This window comes from Furipterus horrens, unplaced genomic scaffold, assembly GCF_987537825.1.
Source record: "Furipterus horrens unplaced genomic scaffold, mFurHor1.1.pri manual_scaffold_2, whole genome shotgun sequence".
NCBI classification, from domain to species: domain Eukaryota; kingdom Metazoa; phylum Chordata; class Mammalia; order Chiroptera; family Furipteridae; genus Furipterus; species Furipterus horrens.
The window spans coordinates 118,859,749-118,883,846 of record NW_028327172.1 but is presented as its reverse complement, the minus strand read 5'-3'; the positions used below and the strand labels follow the sequence as shown (position 1 = coordinate 118,883,846).

At 35.7% G+C, this 24,098-nt stretch overlaps 1 protein-coding gene across 1 annotated transcript in view; it reads right to left on the bottom strand.

Annotated features, from left to right (window-relative positions):
- Nucleotides 1-24,098, bottom strand: part of BANK1 (B cell scaffold protein with ankyrin repeats 1) — a 321,562-nt gene that overhangs the window by 5,344 nt on the left and 292,120 nt on the right. Inside the window, exons 12-13 of the mRNA XM_090266342.1 lie at nucleotides 10,742-10,920; nucleotides 5,704-5,767 (exon numbers count right to left, since the gene is read on the bottom strand). Coding sequence (XP_090122468.1) covers nucleotides 5,704-5,767; nucleotides 10,742-10,920 — 243 coding nt within the window. The remainder of the gene's footprint in view (nucleotides 1-5,703; nucleotides 5,768-10,741; nucleotides 10,921-24,098) is intronic.

Genomic DNA, 24,098 nt, shown 5'->3' with positions numbered 1-24,098 from the left:
TTCTAAATTTATTTTTTTCTACCCCTTCAGTGTAAATGTTGTTTGTAACATCAATAAGGTTCTTTTATCTTTTGTTTATTTTCCATTTTGTCTTCTTCCCAGCCCCATCCCTGTTTGTTGAATATGTGAAATAGTTACAAAGTTTTAAAAGACAAACTATACAAAGAGGTATGCTCAGAGAAATGTAGTTTTTTTCTTCTTTTTGAGTCAATTTTGGTAATTTTTGTTTTTTAAATAATATGTTCTTTTTATTTAAGTTATTAAATGCATTGGCATTCTTGTAACTATGTCTTTGGGTGGACATATGCTTAATTATATTTTGTTAGTATCATTTTATTTTCTATAGTATCTGCTGTGATAGCCTCATTTTAATTCCAGATATAGATAAGTCTTGTTTTCTTTTTTTTGCATGATCATTTTTGCCATGGGCTTACAATTTTATTTATGTTTTAAAATAGTTAATATTTGGTTTGAAAAATTTTCTCCATTGTTCATATTTTTCATCAATTTTTATCTTATATTTATTATCTTTCTCTTACTCTTTTTTTACATTTAGTTTGCTTTTCATTTTCTAGTTTTCAAAGGTGAAAACTTAAATCATTGACCTTAAGCTTTCATCTTTTCTACTATAACATTTATAGCCATATATTTTTGACTAAGTTTTAGTTGCATTCTATAAGTTTTGATTTTTTTTTCATTATTATCTAGGTTGAAATATTTTATTGATGAAAAATATTATTTGACCTATGGGTTGTTTTGAAATGTATTTCATTCCTAAATATTTTGAGAGATTTTTCTAATTAATTAAATTATAAATATATTCCTGTTGTGGTAGAAGAATATAAGATTTAAAAGGACAGATATTTTAAAGAAAACACTCCGAACATTTATATCTTTTGACAGTCATTGAGATTCTTTTATGGTAGTCAATCAAATTTCTTATCTTGATTAATCTTCCATGTATCGTCGGCAGCTGTCCGTCTCGAGAGACGATGGTGCAGCTTCTTAAGAGTCTATCTGCACCGCTGAGAATGGCTGTGCAGTCCGACTCGGGAGTGACACGGTATCTGTCTCCTCCCGTGTTGAATTGACATCTTGCGATGACGCTGGAGTGTCCTCTCCAGTGAAGCTGAAGCTACAGAGCCTGGGCAGGGTGATATGGAGGGTCTGCTGTTGCCCATGCAGCAGACCCCCCCTCTCTTCGCAGCTGAAGGGTCCAAGGGAAAGACGGAGTCAATACAGCTTGGCTTCAGGTGCGCCGCAGGAGTTGCCGGTGTTGACTACAACGTCAAACCGCCTTAGGGACTCCGGCTCCGGATTTTCTGTCGGGGTTTACTCCCTTAGCCTTTCCCCTGAAGAGGTATGCCGCAAGGCAGCAGAGGTTTTTTGGAGTCAGAGTTTTCCTTCTCTGATGTGCCCTGACTGGAAGATCGAACCAGCGACACTTAGCTCGCAGGCCGATGCTCAATCCACTGAGCTAAACCAGCCAGGGGCAAATCTTCCATGTATACACCTTCAGCAAGCATGTCGTCTGAATTATTTTTGATTTCTTATTCTGTAAATGTCAACTAAATCAAGTTAGTTGGTTTAAATCAAGTGTGGTTTAGATCTTCTATGTTGTTATTTGTTTTTGTATGTTTGTCCATTGGATTACTAAGAAAAAGGTGAAAACACTTGAGTATTTTCAAATTTTGCTTCTTGAGTTTTGATTAAATTCGTAAGTACATGTATAGTGTAAAGGATACAAATATTTAAGATTTTTATATGTTCTTAGTGAACTTCCCTTTTATCATGTTGTAATATATTCTTTTATCTCTTGTAATACTGTTTGTATTGAAATTCATTTTGTCTTGTATTGATAGAGACATGTCAGCTTTCTTATTCTTACTATTGGGATGATAGATCTTTTATTATCCCTTAAGTCCAACCTCTCTGTGTCTTGTATTTAAGATACATGTCTTAATAAAAAACATAAAGTTGTTTATTACTTTTTTATCTGTTCTGAAAATATCTACCTTGTAAATGAATTATTTAATCCATTTACATTACATAATTATTGCTATGACTCAATTTAATACTATCATTTTCTTTTTATTTTTAAAACTAATCTAATTTGTTCATATTTCTCTTTTGTTACTCAACCTTACAATATACACAAAGCAGTTATGAAATTGTTAAACCAAATCCCTATAGGGAAATAAGCCTTACAAAATTAACTATAGAATATCATTTTATGTACCTGCTTTCATTTTAGTGAATAAAATAGCTTTTTAGTACTCCATTTTATTTTCTCTATTAGATTCCTATGTATGTAGGTATGTATCTACAATCTATTTATTTATGATTGCTTTATAACTAAAATATACATCCTTAATTATCAGAGTCTATTTAGAAAGAATAGTGTATCTCTTCATGCTTCATGTCTTAACACTTCACACTTCCTACTTCTTACCTTATTCTTTCTTCTTTATACCTGATTCTTCATATTCCATACTTTGAATTTCATTATATAAAAATTTTACAACCATATTATTCACTTATCTGCATCCTTTGACTTTACATAATTATCTTCATATCTTTTCTTTCTTTTATGTTATAACTTCTAACTTAAGTATAAATTTAGTCCCACTTGAGGGCCTTAGAAAATACTTGGGGTTTTCTATAGGCCAATGCTTAAAAAAGCTCAAAACCATGCCTAAACAAGTTCATGTCAATAATTGAACTCCATACCGAACCTACATTCATCTGAAGAATATTGCAGAATCCAGAATATACAACAGATTGTCTATAATGTACAGTACTCATTTTTTAAAGGAAGAGATACAAAGAAACAGGCAGATGTAATTCACAGAGAAGCAAAAGAAAACTATGAATGAAAACAACCTATATTATCCATTGTTGACTTTAGCACAGCTAAAGCAGCTCTGATAAACAATTAACTACATAAAAATATAGTTTTAAGGAGTGAATAAATAGGAACTCTCAATAAAATATTGAAACTATGTAAAAGAACCAAATGGAAATTGTATAAATTAAAATTACAATAAAATAAAACATTTATCAGATGAACTTATCAGCAAATTGAATATAACAAAAGAATTAATAAAGCTGAAGACAGATCAGTAGAAATTATCCAATATGATGAAAAGGAAGATAAAAATCTTTAAAAAGTACAGAATTTCAGAGACAGGTAGACCAATATAACACAGTCTAGCATGAATATAATTAGACTCCCAGAGGAGAAAAGAGTGAGTTTGGGACAAAACATTTTAAAAGAAATAATGGCCCAAACTGTCCAATTTTAATGTAAGCCACCTCCATACAGTTCCAAGAACTTCAAAATCTCCAAATAGTATAACTGTTAAGAGGACTCCATGTAGGCAACTGTAGTCAAACTCCTTCAAGCCAAGATTAAGAGATATTCTTGAAAGCAGCCAGAGATAAAAAAAAATCACATTTCATATAGAGGAAAAGGAGATGAATATTCACTGATTTCTTAACAGAAATAATGAAGGACTAAAGACAATGTAATACTATCACTGAAGTGCTAAAAATAAAAATTACAACTTAGAATTGTATATCCAGAGAAAATATCCTTTAAAAATTGTTGAAATAAAGGCATTTTCAGATAAATAAAAATCAGAGAATTCACAGACAGCAAAATTGTAATATAATAATCAATCTGTACATGCCATATTGGGTGAGGGGAGAGTGAAAACAGAACTCAGATTCCTACTAAGGAATGAAGAACACTGAAAATTATACAAAGCATGTAGATATAAAATATTAGGTTTTTTTTTTCCCTGTAAGATCCACATGGATCTTATTAGGGGCTTTGTTTTAGGCTTTGTTATGGCAGATCTAGAGTAGAGTCATGGTCCTTACTCCTCACATCAAGATGCCAGGTATTTTAACAAACTGTGAAGGAGACCTTTCTACTCTGGCTGGGCAGGAACTCAAATACCTCAGTACAGATTTTCCCTAACTCTACACAAATTCTAGTGTCTCTGTTCTTTGTTCAATGCCCTCGAAACTGCTATCTTGTGTCCTGAGTGGTCTTGCTCTGTACTTGTACGGTTCATCTCTCAGCCCCAGACCTGCGCAGTCCTTTAGTCCCTCTGAGGCTGCCTCCATGTAGCTACTGCTTCAGTGACCCACCACACGCACTCCAGAGATGTTAGCTGTCCTGGTCTCTGGTCTTTGTCTCCTCAGTACCACAGAATGGCCTGATTTTGCACAGACTGTAGTCAGGAAATCAGTCTCAGGGAATCATGAGAGCCACCACATAAGCTTTGCTTGTCTCTGGATTATAGTCATAGGTTGTCTACTGGCTACTCTCTGAACTCAGCTGTCTCACATTTTTGCTCATTGTTAGTGTTCTATACAGTGGAAGAATTTATTTGGTTCTAGTTATTCCACTTAGGCTGGAAAGGAGCTGGTTGATTCCTAATTATAGGACACCAATAATTAAGAGCATTGACTTTGGATTTAAACAGAAATAGATTATAGTTTCTAATCTGTGTGTCTTTGCATGTCTTAGTTTCTCAGAGTCTCAGTTTCCTTATTTATAAATTGGAAATAATGTCTACCTCAAAAAGTTATTATAAGAAATTAATAAGGTGATATTAAATGTATTTTAGGCAGTCAATAAATATTAGCTGCTGTTACTACTTAATGTTTCTTAGTAAAATTATTTATATATTTTGTAATTTTATACTTTGTTAAATTTTCACCTTATTCCACATTAGAATGGAGTCTGTAGAATTTAGTAATCTGTAAATTAGCCCTGTTTTTATTACTTTAATTATTGTATAAAGTATTTTTCTTTTAGGAAACATTTCTAAAAGAACTTAAAGAATTCTCTGTGGTAAAGTAGATAACTACCTAATAACATGAAAAGAAAATGAATTTTAACAGGGTGAATTTCAACATGAAGCACTAGCTCAAAGCTATGCAATATTATTGAAAATGGAAGTGATGAAAGCTTTTTCAATCTTTGCTAGTGGTTGTTAGTTTTTAATTATCTGTGCAAAAGTAGGGACTTGGGGGAAGGAGTGGTCAGATAGTGAGAACATATTTATTTTCAATTTTGGAATATGTTGTTTATCTTTGGAGAGGATTTACCATGTTAATAATGTTTGGTTTGTGTTCACTGTAAGATGAGTGCTCCCCACCCACAACCACCAGAGAGCAACTGTTAATTATTAGCAAGGGGAATCTGCATTGCCAAGAAGCATGCTAGCTGTAGGGGAAGGCAACCAGAGATTTACAAATTAAAATGATCCACATGTGCACAATTGTGAGAACTGAGTATATTGATACTATTCTACCTTATTAAAAAAGTATGACTACTTAAAAATTTAATACTCTGTATAATGGCTCACATATAAATGAAACTGGAGCACAATCATCTTATTTGCAACTTATATCAAAATCAAAGGAAAAAAAGTAACTAGCACTTATTGAATGTCCATTATGCATCACAGAAGGTGAAAGTATTTTATATGTTAATTTATAAACCACTTTCAGATATGTATAATTATTCCTGTTTTTCAGACAAGGAACCTGAGCACTACAGATTGAAGGCAGTGTCTGGCCACACAGCTGGGAAGTGACGGAGTGTGGATATGAACTCAGGCCTGATTGACTCCAAAGTCCTTGCATCATTCTATCATTTTTTAACGAAAGGCCAATTTTACTTACCAAAGATATTTTCTTCTTCTGGTCTTTTCCCAATAATGGTATCTCGTAGTTGGCGTAGTTTTTCCTAAACGAGAAAACAACCATGAAACAAAAGTCAAATTTTACAAATTTGCCCTGGATCAAGATGAAACATCCACTACTATCACCAGTACTGCCATGACTATTTAGTACTAATTTGGTACTTAGAATGTTCCAGTGATTATCCTTGATACCTTACATGTATTATCTTACTGAATCTTCACAACTCCATGAAGTAGATATAAAACATCATCATTTCATTTTTCACATATAGAAACTGAAATATAGAGAAATGAAGTAACTTTCCCAAATCACACAGCTGTAAGTGGTATAGTCAGGATTGGAACCCAGAGCCCAATTTTTGGGGGGAGCTGTTTTACCAATCTAACACCTAAGGGTCTGCATTGGCTATTTGGTGACCAAAAGCAGGAGAGTGACACAATGACAACTTGCTGCTGCCGCAGTCCAATTCCAGCTTCTGTAGTATACAGTCCTCCCCAGGAATCCCTTCTAAGAGCTAGGGACTCGAGAGCAAAGGAAACACAACTGGATTCTCCTTCTTAGCTAATATGTGATCATTCTTTTCAAATATTCTGCATTGAACATCTATTATTTTAAAGCCATCATTCAAAAATCCCTTTATAGAATTAAACCTAAGAGTAACCCTTTCCCTTAATGGTTTTCCCTTAAATCTATACGCTGCATTTCCTAAATAGAGAGTAGTTTTCATTGCCTTGCAGTTACTCTCCTAGAAGTGGAGCAATTAGGCACTAAGTGATTAGAGCGGGAATGAGGAGAATGAAAGATAAGGTTTTTACGTTCTTAACTATCTTACCTTCAGTAGCATGGGTCTTCATTATTCTAGAAACTCTTCTATTATTAACTCTATGTTTGTTCCACTTTTTCTGCTAATTTCCTAAGATAATGCCTCTGTCAATAATAATACAACTTTATAATTACCTCTGATAAATTCATCCTCAGGGTACAAATTAATATCTTTGTAAACTACAAAAGTAATAATTAAGTATATGAGATTGAATGTGCATCCACATACATTAAGAAAATGGGAGACATTAATATTTTGTTGTTCTGTTATCTAGGCTCTTATATTAAAGGACTCAGAAAATGTAGGAGAAAAGCTCCTTGACATTGGTCTTGGCAACATTTTTGGATATGATGCCCCAAAACACAAGTAACTAAAGCAAAAATAAATGTGTGACTACATCAACTTGAAAAGCTTCTGTGGAACAACAATAAAAAAATCATCAACAAAATTAAAAGGTAACCTATTGCATGGGAGAAAATATTAGCAAATCTTATATTTGATAAGAGGTTAATATCCAAAACACATAAAGAACTCATACAACTCAATAACAAAAAAGCAAACAACAACAGAAACAAATAATCTTGTTAAAAAGATGGGCAGAGTAACTGAATAGACATTTTCCTAAAGAAGACATACAAATGACCAATATATATGAAAAGGTGCTCAGCATCACTAATTATAAGAAAGATGCAAGTCAAAAACCACAGTCTGATACCACCTCATGCTTGTTAGAATGGCTATAATCAAAAAGACAAGAGATAACAATGTTAGCAGAAAAAAGAGCCCTGAGTACTGTTGGTAGAACTGTAAATTGGTTCTGCCCTATGGAAAATAGTATGTACGTTCCTGAAAAATAAAAAGTACAACTACCACATGATCCAGCAAACTCACTTCTGAGTATCTATCAGAAGGGAGTGAAAGCAGGATAGTGAAGAGACATCTGTACTCCTATGCTCACTGCAGTGTTATTCACAATAGCCAGAGTATGTATGGAAACAACCTAAGTGCCTGTCAATAGATATATGGATAAAAAAGATGTGATATAAATATATATATATATATATATATATATATGTGTGTGTGTGTGTGTGTGTGTGTGTGTGTGTATAGAACATATATATTTCATATATAATATAATCAGTGGGATATTCATCAGTCATGAGAAAGAAGGAAATCATGCCATTTGAGACAACACAGATGGACACAATTTGATGGATTATGTTAAAAAATTTCAGAGAGAGAAAGACAAATACTGCATGATATCATTTACATGCTGAATCTTATAACATTGAACTCATAGAAACAGAGAGTAGAATGGTGGTTGTTACCAGTGACTAGGAGAATGGGGAATAAGATTTTAGTCAATGGTACAAACTTTCAGTTACAAGATAAGTTCTGGGGATCTAATGTATAGCATAGTGATTATAGTAAACAACACTGTATTACACACTTAGAAGTTGCTAAAAGAGTAGATATTAAATGTTCTCACTCCCCCCTCTACCCAAATGGTAATTAAGTGATGATGGAAATGTTAGCTAGCACGATAGTGGTAATCATTCTGCAATATGTAAGTATATCAAATCAACACATTGAACACCTTAAATTTTTTTTAAATTCTCACCTGAGAATATGCTTATTGATTTTAGAGATAAAGGGAGAGAAAGACAGAGAGAAAAAGAAAGAAAGAAACAACCATGTGAGAGAGAAACGTCAGTTGGTTGCCTCCCATACACACCACAACCAGAGACTGAACCCACAATCTAGAAATGTGGCCCTACTGGGGATTGAACCCACAACCTTTATTGCAGTACTGGACAACACTCCAACTGAGCCACCCTGCCAGGGTTGAACACCTTATATTTATACAATGTAACATGTCAATTATATCTCAATTAAGCTGGAAAAAAAAGGAAAAGGGCTGACTGATACAGTAGTCAGTCAGAATTACTGAACTTTTGACTCTTGTGGAAAGTAGCCTTAGTGCTTGTTTTTGAATTTACAGGTTATTCTTTTTCTTTTGTTTTGCATAAATACTAATCATATTTATTATCTCATTTCTCCTTTATATTAGATAAGTCAAATCAGTCTCAAAGTAGTATGAACCACCTTAAATTCTTTCTAAAACAATATTAAATATAAATACATAAATAAAATAGAAACAACCAAATGTTTAATAAAACAACTAGTGAAGATATTTCCAAGGAAGTATTTATATTGGATTACTCTAAATTGTAAACTTTATTATTGAAGGGTCAAAGGAGGATGAAGTACAACAAAATTCAGAAAATCTATCGTTTTTAGGAAAGTGATTTGCATGTCTGCACTTAAGAGTATTTTATGCATTTCAGGATAAGAGGGATGCTTGGTGGTGATGGAGTTGGCACAGATGGAGAAGAATGAACAGCGATCAGCTTCAGAACTCTACAAGCAGCATTCTTTCACATTTGTTTGGTGAAATCACTGTCCTTGCTTAGCACCACAAAGTCTGAACCATGTCTGACCACCAACCCATAGCCAGAGCTTCCCTTAGAGACAGATGGTTTCTGACATGTGGTCATCTCAGATGTGCTGGGAAAGTCCTCTTACCTAAACTATCTCCTGCGTATAGGCCATATTGTTTAAATTTCACCACTGTGAAATTTTTCTGTTAAAAATGTCTTCCTAAATGTTGATTTTTAAGCCTTGTTTTAAATAAATAATCCTTTGATAAAGATAACATATTAAACTATTAATGATTATTTATACTTTGACGTAAACAAGCTAATTAAATGCATTTCATCAAACAGCTACCTGACAACTGGTTGCTAAGACACTGGGCTTTCCATGATGAGAAGATAAAAACTGGCAGAAAGTTTTAGGACTAGAAGGGCCTGTGGGATACATAGAATAAGGTCTTGAGAGCCCTCAATGAGGAATGTCACAGGGTATATATAATGTATTTTGTTTTCATTCTTATCTCTGAACCACCTACTCTAATCCCCTCTCAGGGTGTAAATTATATTTATAGAAGACAAGACTAAGTGTATTTGAAGTGTATATACATTTATATACATATACAAGGTCTGTCCAGAAAAAGTCCAACCACTGTTAATATAACAAGAATGTTTTGGGCAACATTGATGTAACCTGGCAGCTAAGGAGGGTGGACTGGAATGTACATGCATGAACAATGATGACTTCACTGTACTAGTCAGTTGGGGCGGTAGACACTGTTGAGTGAGCATGTGTACTGTGTGGCCATGGCATTCAAAATGACTGTGTGAGTAGAGCAGCAAACTTGCATCAAATTTTGCATGAAGCTTGAACATTCCTCTGTGGAAACTATCCAGATGATTCAGAAGGCTGCAGCTATGTGCAACTGGTGATTGACAGCTTCATTATGAATATGTGCCCGCTCATAATCACAACTGGTACAGTTCTTTGCAAAACATCAAATCACCCCAGTGACTCAGCATCTCCCCCACCCCACAGTCCAGATTTGGTGCCCGGCAACTTCTGACTTTTCCCCAAACTAAAATCACCTTTGAATTGGAAGAGATTTCAGGTCATTGATGAGAATCAGAAAAATACCATGGGGCAGCTGATGGCGATTGAGAGAACTGTGTGAGGTCCCAAGGTGGCTACTTTAAAGGGGACTAAGGCATCATTGTCCTATGTACAGTGTTTCTTGTATCTTGTACCTTCTTCAATAAATGTCTCTGTTTTTCATATTACATGGCTGCATACCTTCTGGACAGACTTCATATACATATATACACATATATACATATATACAAGATAATAGTACATTGAGTTTAGAATTACTTTCTGATATAATTTTAATTTCTTGTTTAAGAAGTCTGGTCTACACAATACATTCTCTGAATACTGAGTACATCTTATTGCAAAGATGTTTCACCCTAGTTTCATCAATGAGATTCATAAAACATTCACTATTATTAATGACAGCCTTAGAAGTTGGTTAGTTATTAGTTCTGATACATTGGGTTCTGGCATTGGGTTCACTGATGGTTTGCAAACGTGAAGTCTGGATATTTTCCAGCTTTTGATTGGTTGTTTGAAAATATCTTATCTTTGTGGCTATTTAAACACAAAAGAGTTAACTGTGTTTCTTGTGAAGGCTCAACATTGACAAAGAGAGTAGGAGCTCTGTAAGTAAGGGAATGTTCCAGAAGGGTATAGGGTCAGTATTACCTGCTGAATCATTTCCAGGCCAGTCTTTCCCATCTGCCAGTGTTTAAATTTCTCAAGGGCTTGATCCACTGATAGTTTCCCATTCTTCACTTTCTCCTGCAGGAGGATGAGTTCTTCTTGCCCAGCAGTCAGGCAGCCCCTCACCGTGGAAAAGGCTTGACTCTCTGCCCGAGGTCTGTCTGCGATAGAAAGAGAGGGTGTTTTAACAAGAACTGAACCTATGACAATTGGAAAAAAAATTGTAAAAAATAAGCAGCTTACACTTCTTACATATTCTTACTTGTGTATGAGCAGTTAGAGAATAAATCAGTGGAAAAATTTTAATGATTTTTCCCTAAGGATGGTTTTCCTGGCACCTAGTGTTATGGTTAAAAACAATGAGTTGCATCAGTGGAGAGGAAGGCCAGTGGCAAGCGTTCTGCCCTGCACTAGCTGTGGGTGGGGCCAACTGCATGGTCTTTGTGTGAGGTTTACTTTTAAAAATATACACAAAATACTTAGCATAGTGCCTGCCACATAGTAAGCTAAATAAATGTTAGCATTATTATTAGTAATAAATACGTGTGGAATAAACATAATCTCTAACTCTGGGAAAAGAGATCTCAACCAAAATTTGCCATAAGAGGGTTAGGATTATTTGAAAGTCTATTATTGAAAGATTTAAAATAAACAATTGCTGGTCATTTTGTAGTGAATGGCTTTCTTTTTAAGAGTTTCTTTTCGGAGCATTCCATGTCCTATTTTTTCAGCACAAGAACATTAGATGAACCAGTTCTACACATGAGGCTGCTAATGCCACACTGGAGACTGGCCTGAAGTACAGAGCTAGCATATTGCAGACCACGGTGAGCTCAGTGATGTGTCCCACATGGTGCGAGAAGATATACATGAACCTTTAGGAATGTTCTGTGCTCTCCTGGCTACCCCAAGCCCTGTCACTACTAATGATCACTGGGTGGTATCACACTTGTGCTATCTGCCTGGCTACAGAACTCATTTGAGTTTGTATTTTCTCATTTATATGTTTTTCTTTTTTTCTTTTTTTTAATGTGTTTTATTGATTATAATATTACATTTGTGCCAATTTCCCTTCCCTCTGCTCCCCTCCACCCGGTGGCCCCCCTCCCTCCAGTTGTCCCCCCCTTTTAGATCATGTCCATTAGTTGTGCATACAGTTCTTCTCAACCTCTCTCTGTCTATTCCATTCCCTCCTACCATGATCCTTAATTCCTATATCATCTCCCTCCCTCTCCCCATTCCCCCTCCCTGTTGACCTCCCCCCAATATGTTCCCCGTACCTATAGTTCTTTTTCCACTTTCGTTGCCTGTTTAGTTTGCCTTTGTTTCAATTCCCTAGCTTCTGTTGTTTCTTGTGATGCAGTTTTCATTTTAGATTTCATTGTCTTGATCCTCCTTTTTCTAAACCAGTCCCTTTAACATCTCATATAATAGTGGTTTGGATCTAATGAACTCTTTCAGTTTTATTTTGTCCTGGAAACACTTTCTCTGTCTTTCTATTCTGAATGACAATTTCGCTGGATAGAGTATTCGTGGTTGTAGGTTTTGGATTTTCATTACTTTGAATATTTCTTGCCAGTCCCTTCTTGCCTGCAGGGTCTCCCTTGAGAAGTCAGCTGATAGTCTAATTGGGATCCCTTTGTACATAATTCTTTTCTTCTCTCTTGCTGCTTTTAAGATTCTCTTTTTATCTTTAATTTTTGACATTTTGATTATAATGTGTCTTGGAGTGGTTCTCCCTGGGTCCAGTTTTTTTTGGAACTCTCTGTGCTTCCTGGACCTGTAAGTCTATTTCCTTCCCCAAGTCTGGGAAGTTCTCCTTTATTATATTTTCACTCACTTTTTCAAGTTCTAGTTCATCTTCCTCGCTCTCTGGCAAACCAATGATTCTTATGTTGGGCCTTTTATAGCTGTCCCAGAGGTTTCTGATCCTCTCATCGTTGCTTCCCATTTCCTCTCTCTGCATTGGTTGACTGCTTGTTCCTTCTCCATATTCCAGTTTGTTGAAATGAACTCTGGATTTTTTTTCCTCACCATCTGTCTCGTATGTGGTTTTGTTCCTTTCGTTATGAGTGTTTTTCGCTTCTTTCTCATCTTTTTCCAGATCTTTCGTGAATTCTGTAAGCCACCTGATAACAATGGCCCAGAACTGAGCCTCTGACAGGTTTCTTATCTGTTCATCTGTCAGGTTCTCCATCTGTTGTCTGGTGAGCTGTGCCACCGGGATTTCTATAGTTGTCTGCCTCATTTTGACAGATGCGTTTTGTTTTCTTGGGCCGGCTGTCCGGGGCAGTGCCTGTGTACTCGTAATGACCCAGCGACCGGCGCCGTTTGGCAGCCTTTCTTGCTGTGCCGTGGTGCTTTGTCGTCACAATCCAGCGACCGGTGCCTGTCCGCGACCTATTTCGCAGCCCTGTGGCGCTTTGTGTGGGGGCGGGGGTCCAAGATGGATTCACACAGTTATTCCGCTAGGAGACCGGGACCCATCCTCCCGCCCCCCTGGGCCTCACTGTTCAAGGCGATGTGGTGGCTGCTTTCCCCAGCGTTGGGGTCGTGAGCTGCCGGGGGTTCGACTGCAGCCGGGATTGTTCTCCCTGCCGCTGTCCCTGGTGCGACTGCAAACAGCGCCGCCCCCTTTCGCTCTTACCTGCCCAAAGGGCGCCGCTGGTTTATAACTTCATATGTTGGGCTTCCGTGTAGTTTTATTTTCTGGAATTTCTAGTTATCCTTTGTTTTGAAGTAGTTGTATTCCTCCCTAGTTGTAGAGGGAGACCTAGCGCGTCCGTCTAAGCCTCCATCTTGGCCGGAAGTCCTATATGTTTTTCTTAAGTGCAACACACTTACCCTCTTATCTTAACCCAGTGGCAGCAGTCCAGGTATTATGTACTGTCAGATCTAAATGTGCCCGTAAGTCTAGAAGCAGAGAATTGGTAATCCTATCCAAGGTGTACTAATGAGCTTTCCCTGGAGAAATCACTCCACACTGGTGTTCCTTCTTCAAAAAGAAACAGATCAACTAGACTATATTCAGAGCAGACTGACAAGGCCTGGGCAGGTGGGAAGGTATTAAAATTCTATAGCAATAAGGGTTCTTTGATAGTGTTAGGATTGGTTAGTGTGGAAAACAGAAGTTTCAAGTCCTTTATAGCAGGTGTAAGTATGTGAAGGAGATGAGCCTCAGGGCTGTCTTGGAACGACTTCTAATGTCCTCAGTTTTGAACAGAATTCTAGCAGGGAATCTGGGAACATGGATACAGAGAGGGTTTCTTGCTGAAAAGATTCACATGCTCATAAAACTGATCCATGGCCAATCATCCTGATTCCCACAGTGCTTTCTTCCTTGTCTTTTCTCTTCCTACTTCCCCAGAACTAACAAGATGTCAACATACTCTGTACTATAAATCTTTTCCTTCAGGGATGACAAAGCATCAAATCCTAGGGGAACTGGAAATGCACAAGTCAACCACAGGGCTCACTGGTTCAGTAACTGAAAGCACAGATAACAACTGAAGTCTTGCTTCTTGTACCGTTTGCTTTTAATAGGTCTCCACACTCCAGTTCAGTTTGTGAGATGCAGTTTGCAGTTGAGTTTTACCTGCTGTTCATGCCAGAGCATGGAGGTTTAGCATCCTCATTTCACAGCTATGCCAATTAACTAGCACCTCACTTCCATCATCCCTTTGCCTAAATGTGAATTTATTTTTATCTCAGGTAACCCATGCAACTGAATTTTTTGATTTTTGTAGAAGTTATCACAAGAAAAGTCTTTCCAGAAAACCATACCAGCTTCAGTTTTGCTATACGTGCAGATTTAGCTGAAATAAAAAATTAAATAAATCTTTTAAAATAATATTCATTTCAATCACCCTATCATATTTCAAATTTTAGCTACTAAAATATAAGTAAGATGACTTTTTTGAGGGGGAGGAGGAGGGATTCAATTCTCTGTCATTGTGCAAAGAGGCAAAAGAACAAAAGTTAGAAGCAGCAGATATCCATGTACCAAGCCCTGAATGTGAGTTGTTTACAACTAGATTAATTTTCTATACATCTGCTTTTACTTTTTTCACAGTAAAAAGATTAAATAAAATTGCTCAATAAATTGCTATTAGGCATGATACGTTGCAAAGGTAATTTACTACCTATCCTCCTAAGGGCAGACTAGTCAAACCAAAATGTGGAACTGATTAATTTTAGGTAGGGTGTGCAAAATGGCTTTATTGCATTTAGGTTACTATGTTGTGGGGTGTAGAAGTGTTTTTTCCTTCCTCTTCACTTTTATAATTATCAGTTTATTTCAGACACATTAGTGTGGGTTTAACATAATTTTCCTCAGAAAGCACTTGTCAGGCTGTGAACTGTACATACTACAGCTGCTTGGTCTTTTATTGTAAAAGCTTCAAGACAAACTACAGAGTCTAAAGTTGTTGTTTTTTTTTTTTTTAAATCGATTCACAGCCTTTTGGCTAAAATCGAGTGCAAATTTCTAGTTTCTTTAGGATTATTCTTTCTGTAAGTTATTTTGTTTGAGCAAATATTGGTCGTATAAACATCAAGAAACCTGTTGTGGTGAGTATATGAGTCTATAGTTAAGAAAGCAAATTGGGCTTTTCATTTCAAATTCTCTCTGTGTTACTGAGTGACTGGCTAGAGCATATTTTTAACTGAAAACTTGAAGGGAAACAATTTGTGCAACAAAAAGGAATTAAAATATAAAATATTTAGTTAATATTAGGTATTCTATAATGACAAGTAAAAAGCAGGGTGCAAAATTACATATACAATAAAATCTTAACAATATCAATGTTGTACATATAGTAAAGCATTGAAGAAAAATTTTAAAAATGATACCAGTTATTCTATTGTGATGGTATCAGAGATAGTAACTCTTTTTCTAATTTCTAACACTATAATACTACTAATATTGTTTTCACAACAAGAAAATATCTCCCACTTTGCTAATGGGTTTCCCTATGGAATACATGCCATTCTAAACCATGCCAGATATACTATACCTACCATGCCATATCATACTGCAACATCTTATCAAAGTATTTTGTGAGCAATTGGAAAGAACTTGTGAAGAACAAGATTTAAGCAACTGGTGATTGGGTTTTAAATCTGGAGTTATTATTTTGTTCCATAGCTAGGGGAAGGCAGGTAAATAAGCTCGGGTCCACATGGGCAGACCACCTGGAATGTTGATTTATTTGTAAGTAACAAGCAAATAAGTCTCCACATTTCCTTAACTTAAGGCTGCATATAACAGTGTCTCCCCTTGATTAAACTTTGGTCAAACTCTGCTGAGTGCTTTTCCAACTCAGCTTTACTTTTTATACTTCCATGTTTGTCTTTGTGTTGCCTAATTTTCAGAAGAATCATCATACTAAGTTGGTTTAGCCAGAATCTCCCACCCTTGAAATCTGATCAACCTCAATCTCTGATCAGCTTCTGTATCTTCCGTCATCTTCCAGGTAACATCTGATCACCTGCCAGTCTTCAGCAGGAATCCTATTAGGTCAATTTAGCTAGAATCCCTCTTGCCCCTAATGTTTCCTCTTAGTAATTTTCCATCCACCCCCTGCCCATCCCACACACTCTGCTGCTTGGCTATAAACTCCCACTTTTCCTTTTGTATTCAGATATGAGACCCATGTCTCTCCTTTACCGCAAAGCCCATTGCATTGGTGCCTATACTTAAACCATAGTCCCTGTGAGTAAAGTCGGCCTTACTGTTTTCACAAGTATCCAAATAATTATTTCATAAACAATGTATTCTTTGCTATTTCACTTTAATTGTTGGGGATTTAGAACATGACCTTTGTCCCACTACATAAGATAAAGAAAAGCACTAAAAAAAAAATAACTATCATTCTCTATTACACTCTTCAGAGATAAAGACTGTCAACATGTTAGTGTTTCTCCTTTTTAAGTGTGCATTTCTTTTATTTTTCCTAAATTGGGTTTATACTGATATGTTTCCTGCTGTCTGTATTTTATTATTCATATAACCTAAGAATGTTTCCATGCCACTAAATATTCTTTGAAGTGTGTTTTAGTAGCTATATTATATCTCAAAGTTTGTATAGTCTACAAAGTATTAACAATTCTGCTACTGTTGGCTATTTTTTAATCTTACTACAATGATATATTATTGTTGCTTAAAAGCCTTTTACATATACCATCGACTGTTATGCTGTTAATTGTCCTAGAATAGACTCCCCAAAGGGTAATATTTTAGTTTAAATACTTGTGAAGTTATTATTAATGAGTGCCAATCTCCTTTCCCAGAAGTGTGCTGTTACATTCAATCTCCCTGGGATGATGGAGTGCTTGTCTTATTGCACTTTTGATTATACTTTGCATTATTTAAGTAAAAAAAAAAAGCACAAAAGTTTAATAGTTTTATAATCTAAACCCTTCTTTTATTGCTAGTGATTGTCATGCTAATATAATGCTAAGTATGTAGGTTTAAGCACTGCATAAGCAGCAGACTTTAATAAGATATATTGCAAGAGGTGCTACTTTATGCTTTTTATTTTTCTAAATGTTGCCTAATTTCAGCCTTATTTATTTATTTATTTTCTTTGTGAATTTAGAAGCAGTTTTCCAAACCGTTGTCTCTTTTCCCAGAGGACAAATACATTCTTTCAATCCTTTCAAAATAATTGGGGTTTTCTTAAACCTGTAAATAAATCATTTTAAGGAAAATATAGACTATCTACCTGTGTAGAAAAATGATGTGCCTCTCTCTCTTTGTTGGGGGGACCATTTGTGTTTTCAATGTATAGTGAATAAGTTTTTTTTTCATTCATGATATCTTCAAATTATTATTGCTGGTACATAAAAAAATTATTTCTGAATTATATTTAACTGTTTTAAATAACTTTTAGGAGTCTTGTAGTTGATTCTCTCAAGCTTTCTAGGTATATATGTATGGCATTTAAAAATAATGAAAAAGGACCTCCGGCCAAGATGGAGGCTTAGACGGACACGCTAGGTCTCCCTCTACAACGAGAGAGGAATACAACTACTTCAAAACAAAGGATAACTAGAAATTCCAGAAAATAAAACTACACGGAAGCCCAACATACGAAGTTATAAACCAGCGGTGCCATTTGGGCAGGTAAGAGTTAAAGAGGGCAGCGCTGTTTGCGATCGCACCTGAGATCGGGCGGGGCAGCAAGAAATCCCAGCTGCGGTCGGGCCCCTGGCAGTGCGCGACCCCAGCGCTGGGGAAAGCAGCCACCGCATCGCCTTGAACAGTGAGGCCCAGGGGGGCGGGAGGACAGATCCCGGTCTCCTAGCTGAATAACTGTGTGAATCCATCTTGGACCCCCGCCCCCAAAGAAAGCACCATAGGGCTGCGAAATAGGTCGCAGACAGGCGCCGGTCGCTGATTTGTGACGCGTACGCAGGCACTGCCCCCTATAGCCAGCCCAAGAAAACAAAAAGCATCTGTCAAAATGAGGCAGACAACTATAGAAATCCCGGTGGCACAGCTCACCAGGCAGCAGATAGAGAACCTGACAGATGAACAGATAAGAAACCTGTCAGAGGCTCAGTTCTGGGCCATTGTTATCAGGTGGCTTACAGAATTCACAAAAGAGCAGGAAAAAGATAAGAAAGAAGCGAAAAACACTCATAACGAAAGGAACAAAACCACATACGAGACAGATGGTGAGGAAAAAAAATCCAGAGTTCATTTCAACAAACTGGAATATGGAGAAGGAACAAGCAGTCAACCAATGCAGAGAGAGGAAATGGGAAGCAACAATGAGAGGATCAGAAACCTCTGGGACAGCTATAAAAGGCCCAACATAAGAATCATTGGTTTGCCAGAGAGTGAGGAAGATGAACTAGAACTTGAAAAATTGAGTGAAAATATAATAAAGGAGAACTTCCCAGACTTGGGGAAGGGAATAGACTTGCAGGTCCAGGAAGCAAGGGGAGTTCCCAAGAGACTGGACCCAGGGAGAACCACTCCAAGACACATTATAATCAAAATGTCAAAAATTAAAGATAAAGAGAGAATCTTAAAAGCAGCAAGAGAGAAGAAAAGAATTATGTACGAAGGGGTCCCAATTAGACTATCAGCTGACTTCTCAAGGGAGACCCTACAAGCAAGAAGGGACTGGCAAGAAATATTCAAAGTAATGAAAATCCAAAACCTACAACCACGAATACTCTATCCAGCGAAATTGTCATTCAGAATAGAAGGACAGAGAAAGTGTTTCCAGGACAAAATAAAACTGAAAGAGTTCATTAGATCCAAACCACTGTTATATGAGATGTTAAAGGGACTGGTTTAAAAAACAGAAGCTAGGGAGATGAAACAAAGGCAAACGAAACAGGCAACGAGAGTGGAAAAGGAACTGTGGGTACGGGAAGCATATTGGGGGGAGGTCAACAGGGAGGGGGAGTGGGGAGAGGGAGGGAGATGATATAGGAATTGGGGATCATGGTAGGAGGGAATGGAATAGACGGAGAGAGGTTGGGAGGAACTGTATGCACAACTAATGGACATAATCTAAAAGGGGGGGACAACTGGAGGGAGGGGGGCCACCGGGTGGAGGGGAGCAGAGGGAAGGGAAATTGGCACAAATGTAATATTTTAATCAATAAAACACATTAAACCTGAAACAAAAAATAAAAATAAAAATAAAAATAATGAAAAAGTATGCTCTCCTTCCCAACGCTTACCTTTTTCTATTTTCATGTTATTCCAGTTGTTAGAACCTTTCAGAATAAAGGTGAGTAAAAATGTAGATAATAAACATCTTTATGTTGTTCCTAACCTTAAGGAGAAAAGCTCTAATCTTGATCTAGTAAGATACTTCTAATCATGTCAAAAAATAATCCTTATTTTTATTCTGTAAGATTTTTTAAAATTATGAATAGCTGAACAGTGATGATATATCTTTTTCATCATTAACTGAGATTATCATATATTTTTCTTAATGAAGTAGCTAGCACATTAATATTTATACTACATCAGATGGTTTGTATAATAGAAACATCCTTTAACTTGAGTTTTAAATAACTCAGTGGCAAAACTCACCCCTGATTATCTTTGCAGTTAAAACATTCCTTAATTATTCATTTAATAATATTTGTAACAATTCCTTTTATCCTGGTTTTTAAATATAAGTTGTTTATTTATTTTTAAACACATTATTATTTAGAGCAGTTCTAAGTTCACAGTAAAATTGAATAGATGGTACAGAGGTTTCCCATATACCTCTTGACTGAACACATGCACAGCTCACCCCATTATCAGTGATCCTGAGAAAGAAGAACAAAGTTGGAGGAATCATGCTAATATCAAAGTCTAATATAAGGGCATCGTAATCAAAACAGCATGGTACTAGTATAAAAATAGACACACAGATCAATGGAACAGAATAGAGAGCCCAGAAATAAACCCACACCTTTACAGTCAATTAATATTTGACAGAGGAAGAAAGCATATACAATGGGCTAAAGATAGTCTATTCAATAAATGGTGTTGGGAAAATTGGACAGATATGTGCAGAAAATGAAACTAGACCACCTTCTTATACCACACATGAGAATAAATTCAAAATGGATCAAAGACTTAAATATTAGACCTGAAACCATAAAAATCATAGAAGAAAACAGAGGCAGAGAAATCTCAGACTTGCTCATAGCAATATTTTATCAGATATATCTCCCAGGCAAGTGAAACAGAAAAAATAAACAAATGGACTACATCAAACTAAAAAGTATTTTCACAGCAAAGAAATCATCAACAAAATGAAAAGACTACTCACAGAATGGGAGAATATATTTGCTGATATATTTGATAAGGAGTAGTATTCAAAATTTATACAGCACTTACAGAATGCAACACCAAAAAAACAACACAAAACAAAACAAAAAACCCAAAAACAAAAACTAATCCAATTAAAAATTGGTCAAAGAACCTGAATAGACATTTCTCCAAAGAGGATGTACAGATGGCCAATGTCACTAATCACCAGAGATATGCAAATTAAAACCACAATGAGATATCACCTCCCACATGTAGAACGGTTATCATTAATAAGTCAACAAACAACAAGTGCTGGTGAGGACGTGGAGTAAAGGGAACCCTTTTGCACTGTTGGTGGGAATGCAGACTGGGTCAGCCACTGTAGAAAGCAGAATGGAGACACCTCAAAAAATTATAAATGGATCTGTGTTTTGACCCAGAGATCCCATTTCTGGGAATGTATTGAAGGAACCCAAAACACTAATTTGAAAGAACATAAGCACCCATATGTTTATCACAGCGATATTTACAGTTGCCAAGATATGGAAGTAGCCCAAATGTGCATCAGTAGATGAGTGAATAAAACAAGTATGGGATATTTACACAATGAAATTCTATTTGGCAGTAAAAAAAAAAAAAAAAGAAGAAGAAGAAGAAAAGTTTACCCTTTGCAACTGTATGGATGGACCTGGAGAACATTATGCTAAGTGAAATAAGCCAGTTGGAGATAGACAATTAACATATGATCTCACTCATATGTGGAATCTAACGAACAAACAGACCTAACAAGGAAAATGGGGACAGACTCATAGATGGAGAGCAGGCTGACAGCTAGTGGAGGGGTGAGGAGTAAAGAGATTGAGGAAAAGGGAAAAGGGACTCATGGACATGGACAGCAGTGAGGTGATTGCTGGAGGGAGGGGTATAACGGGACTAATGGCAATGAAAAAAAGCCCCAATAAAGATTAAATTAAAAAATGTAAAAAATAAACTTTTAGATTTTATCAACATTTCTTTTGTTTCCACATGTGAATTCTTTCAGTTCTATACTTTTATTAGTAATATCCCACTGGTTTCATTCTAAAAATTTTTACTAGAGTGTCGAGTTCCTTTGTTTTCCTTCACTTCTGTAATAACTACAGTGTCAAGGCTATGATGTTGCCTTCGCTATAGAGGCAGTTTGCAGGACTGTTTTCTAAGCAGTCAACTGTGTTTTAATTTTCTCTTTACCTTCAGAGTTTTCCAGACTTTTCTCAGTTGTTTTTATTTAAATTTCTGTTATTATTACTTGGCTTATTGTACTAAGAATAGAACATAGGTGGAATAGGTCATACATTATTCAGCTTATTTTAATCAACTAGTATATTATCATGTTACAATTATGGATATTGAAAAGTGTATGGCATATTAAGTACAAACATAATTTTTATATACTTCTTTTATTTATATCTTTGCATTTTTACTACTTTATCAAAGAGTCAATGAATTTATAACCTCTCACTACTACTGTAGTTTTGTCAGTTTCTTTTGTTCTATAACACTTTGTTTAAATATTTTAATTCTTTAATATTTGCCACATAAAAGTACATGAATGACATGCTTTTATTTGGATTTTAATTTTAAATAAATAGAATGATTTTCTTTGTCTAATAAATATGTTTGCCTTGAATTTTACTTTTTCTAAAATTAACATGAAAACAACTCCTTTATTTCTGTTTCATTAAGCAGTCATTAATCACCATTAATTTTCAGCTTTATTATTTTTGGTGATGTGTTTTTTAAAAGATTTTATTTAATTTTTTTAGAGCTAGGTGAAGGGAAGGAGAAAGAGGGAGAGAAACATTGATCAGTTATGTCTCACAAGTCCCCAGCTGGGAACCTGGCCTGTAACTTAGGCATGTGCCCTAACTGAAAATTGAACAGGAGACCTTTCAATTCCCAGGCCAGTACTCAACCACTGAACCATACCAGCCAGGGTGGTGATCAGTTTTTTAAAAAATAGAATGTAGTTTGATTTTTGTCTGCTATCTAAATATGAGTCTGTCTTTTATAAAAGAATGTATAGCATAATGGATCTGGCAGGCATGGATATGAATCAGCTCTGCTTCACCCCACCTCTGTAAACATCAGTTTCTCTGTCTATAAAATGAAGCTAAATAATACATTCCTTACAGGGTTCTTGCAAGGGTTAAGGAGCTAATATATGTAACGTGCTTTGTGGCACAAGCAAAAGCCCAGGAAATCACAGAGAGTTGTTACCTGGAAAAACAGTATAGTAGGTGACCGACCTTGGTGATGTAGCCAATCCCTCTTAAAAAGGAAAATAGGATCTATCACGTAAGACAGCGGTGAGGACTTAATGAGTTGTTATATATAAATGCTTAACACAGTGCCATTTGTTCACAATGATTGCTACTGCTCTGTGAGGATATTTAACTGACACACTACAAGGGGTGTTGTCGTAATTGCTCTTCTCTCTTTCTCTCTTTTCTTAAACGTATTTATTGAGCTGCCAGGATATGCTGGGCACAGGCAGGTGCCCTTCCTTAGACCAGGTTGTTCATTGCCCTGCTAGCCCCCAACTCTGCTTCACCATCCACTCCCTGCCCCTCCCATATGCTGGAATTTCAGGAAGTGGCCAGAAGCAACTGCTAGAACTACAAACTGACCTCTGAAAAACCCTCTTAGATCAGGGATACTTTGTTTTAGTCAATTTGTTTAAAATTTAATTTTATTGTTGTTCAATTACATAATCTGGTTTTGTGTACTTCTTTCTATAGTTTCTGACTTTTGTTACAAAGACTATATATAATATGGTACATATTTATAAATAATTATATAATATTAAGTGATTTGGGAGGTATATATTCTATATTTTTAAACAATGATTACTTCTCTAAATTTTAGAGTTTTTTTTTACCTTATATTTTTTGATTAGTAAAGTCACAAATAAAAGGCTATGATCTTATTTTTAAAATTTTCTTCTAATTTCTAGGCATTTTTATAGTATTTGAGAATTAGACCCATATTATTGCAATAAAATTATGATTTGTTGCATTATGTATTTATTATTTATCACGGATACTTTATATCCACATGATTTATAAGTAAATTTATAATAATTATTTAAGTTGAATTTTATGTTTCAGTAAATTCATTATTCACTACAAATTCTTTAACATCATGACTCCTTTACTGAGCTATTTATTTGTTTAATCTCTCATTTACTTAGAAAATTTGGGGTATAATATTTTTATGAAGGTATAGAATGTTATCCTTTCTAAAACCCTAGATATCCAAAAAAGTGTATTTGTTTTCTTCTGATATGAGCAAAACATCTGACTAAATATAAATGTAAGCGCAGTCTTTCCTAAAAAAAAAAGTATAATTCTTTCATTCAAACATTTGTTACACAGGTTATGTAATTTTTAAACTGATTTTGCTTTTTTAATAGAAAATCTAGGTTAAAGTATTTCCTCAATATATTAGGATTGTTTCTTCATCTTTATAACTTAGGAGAATTTACTAGGGTGCTTTTAAATATGGGTATATTTCTTTACTTTT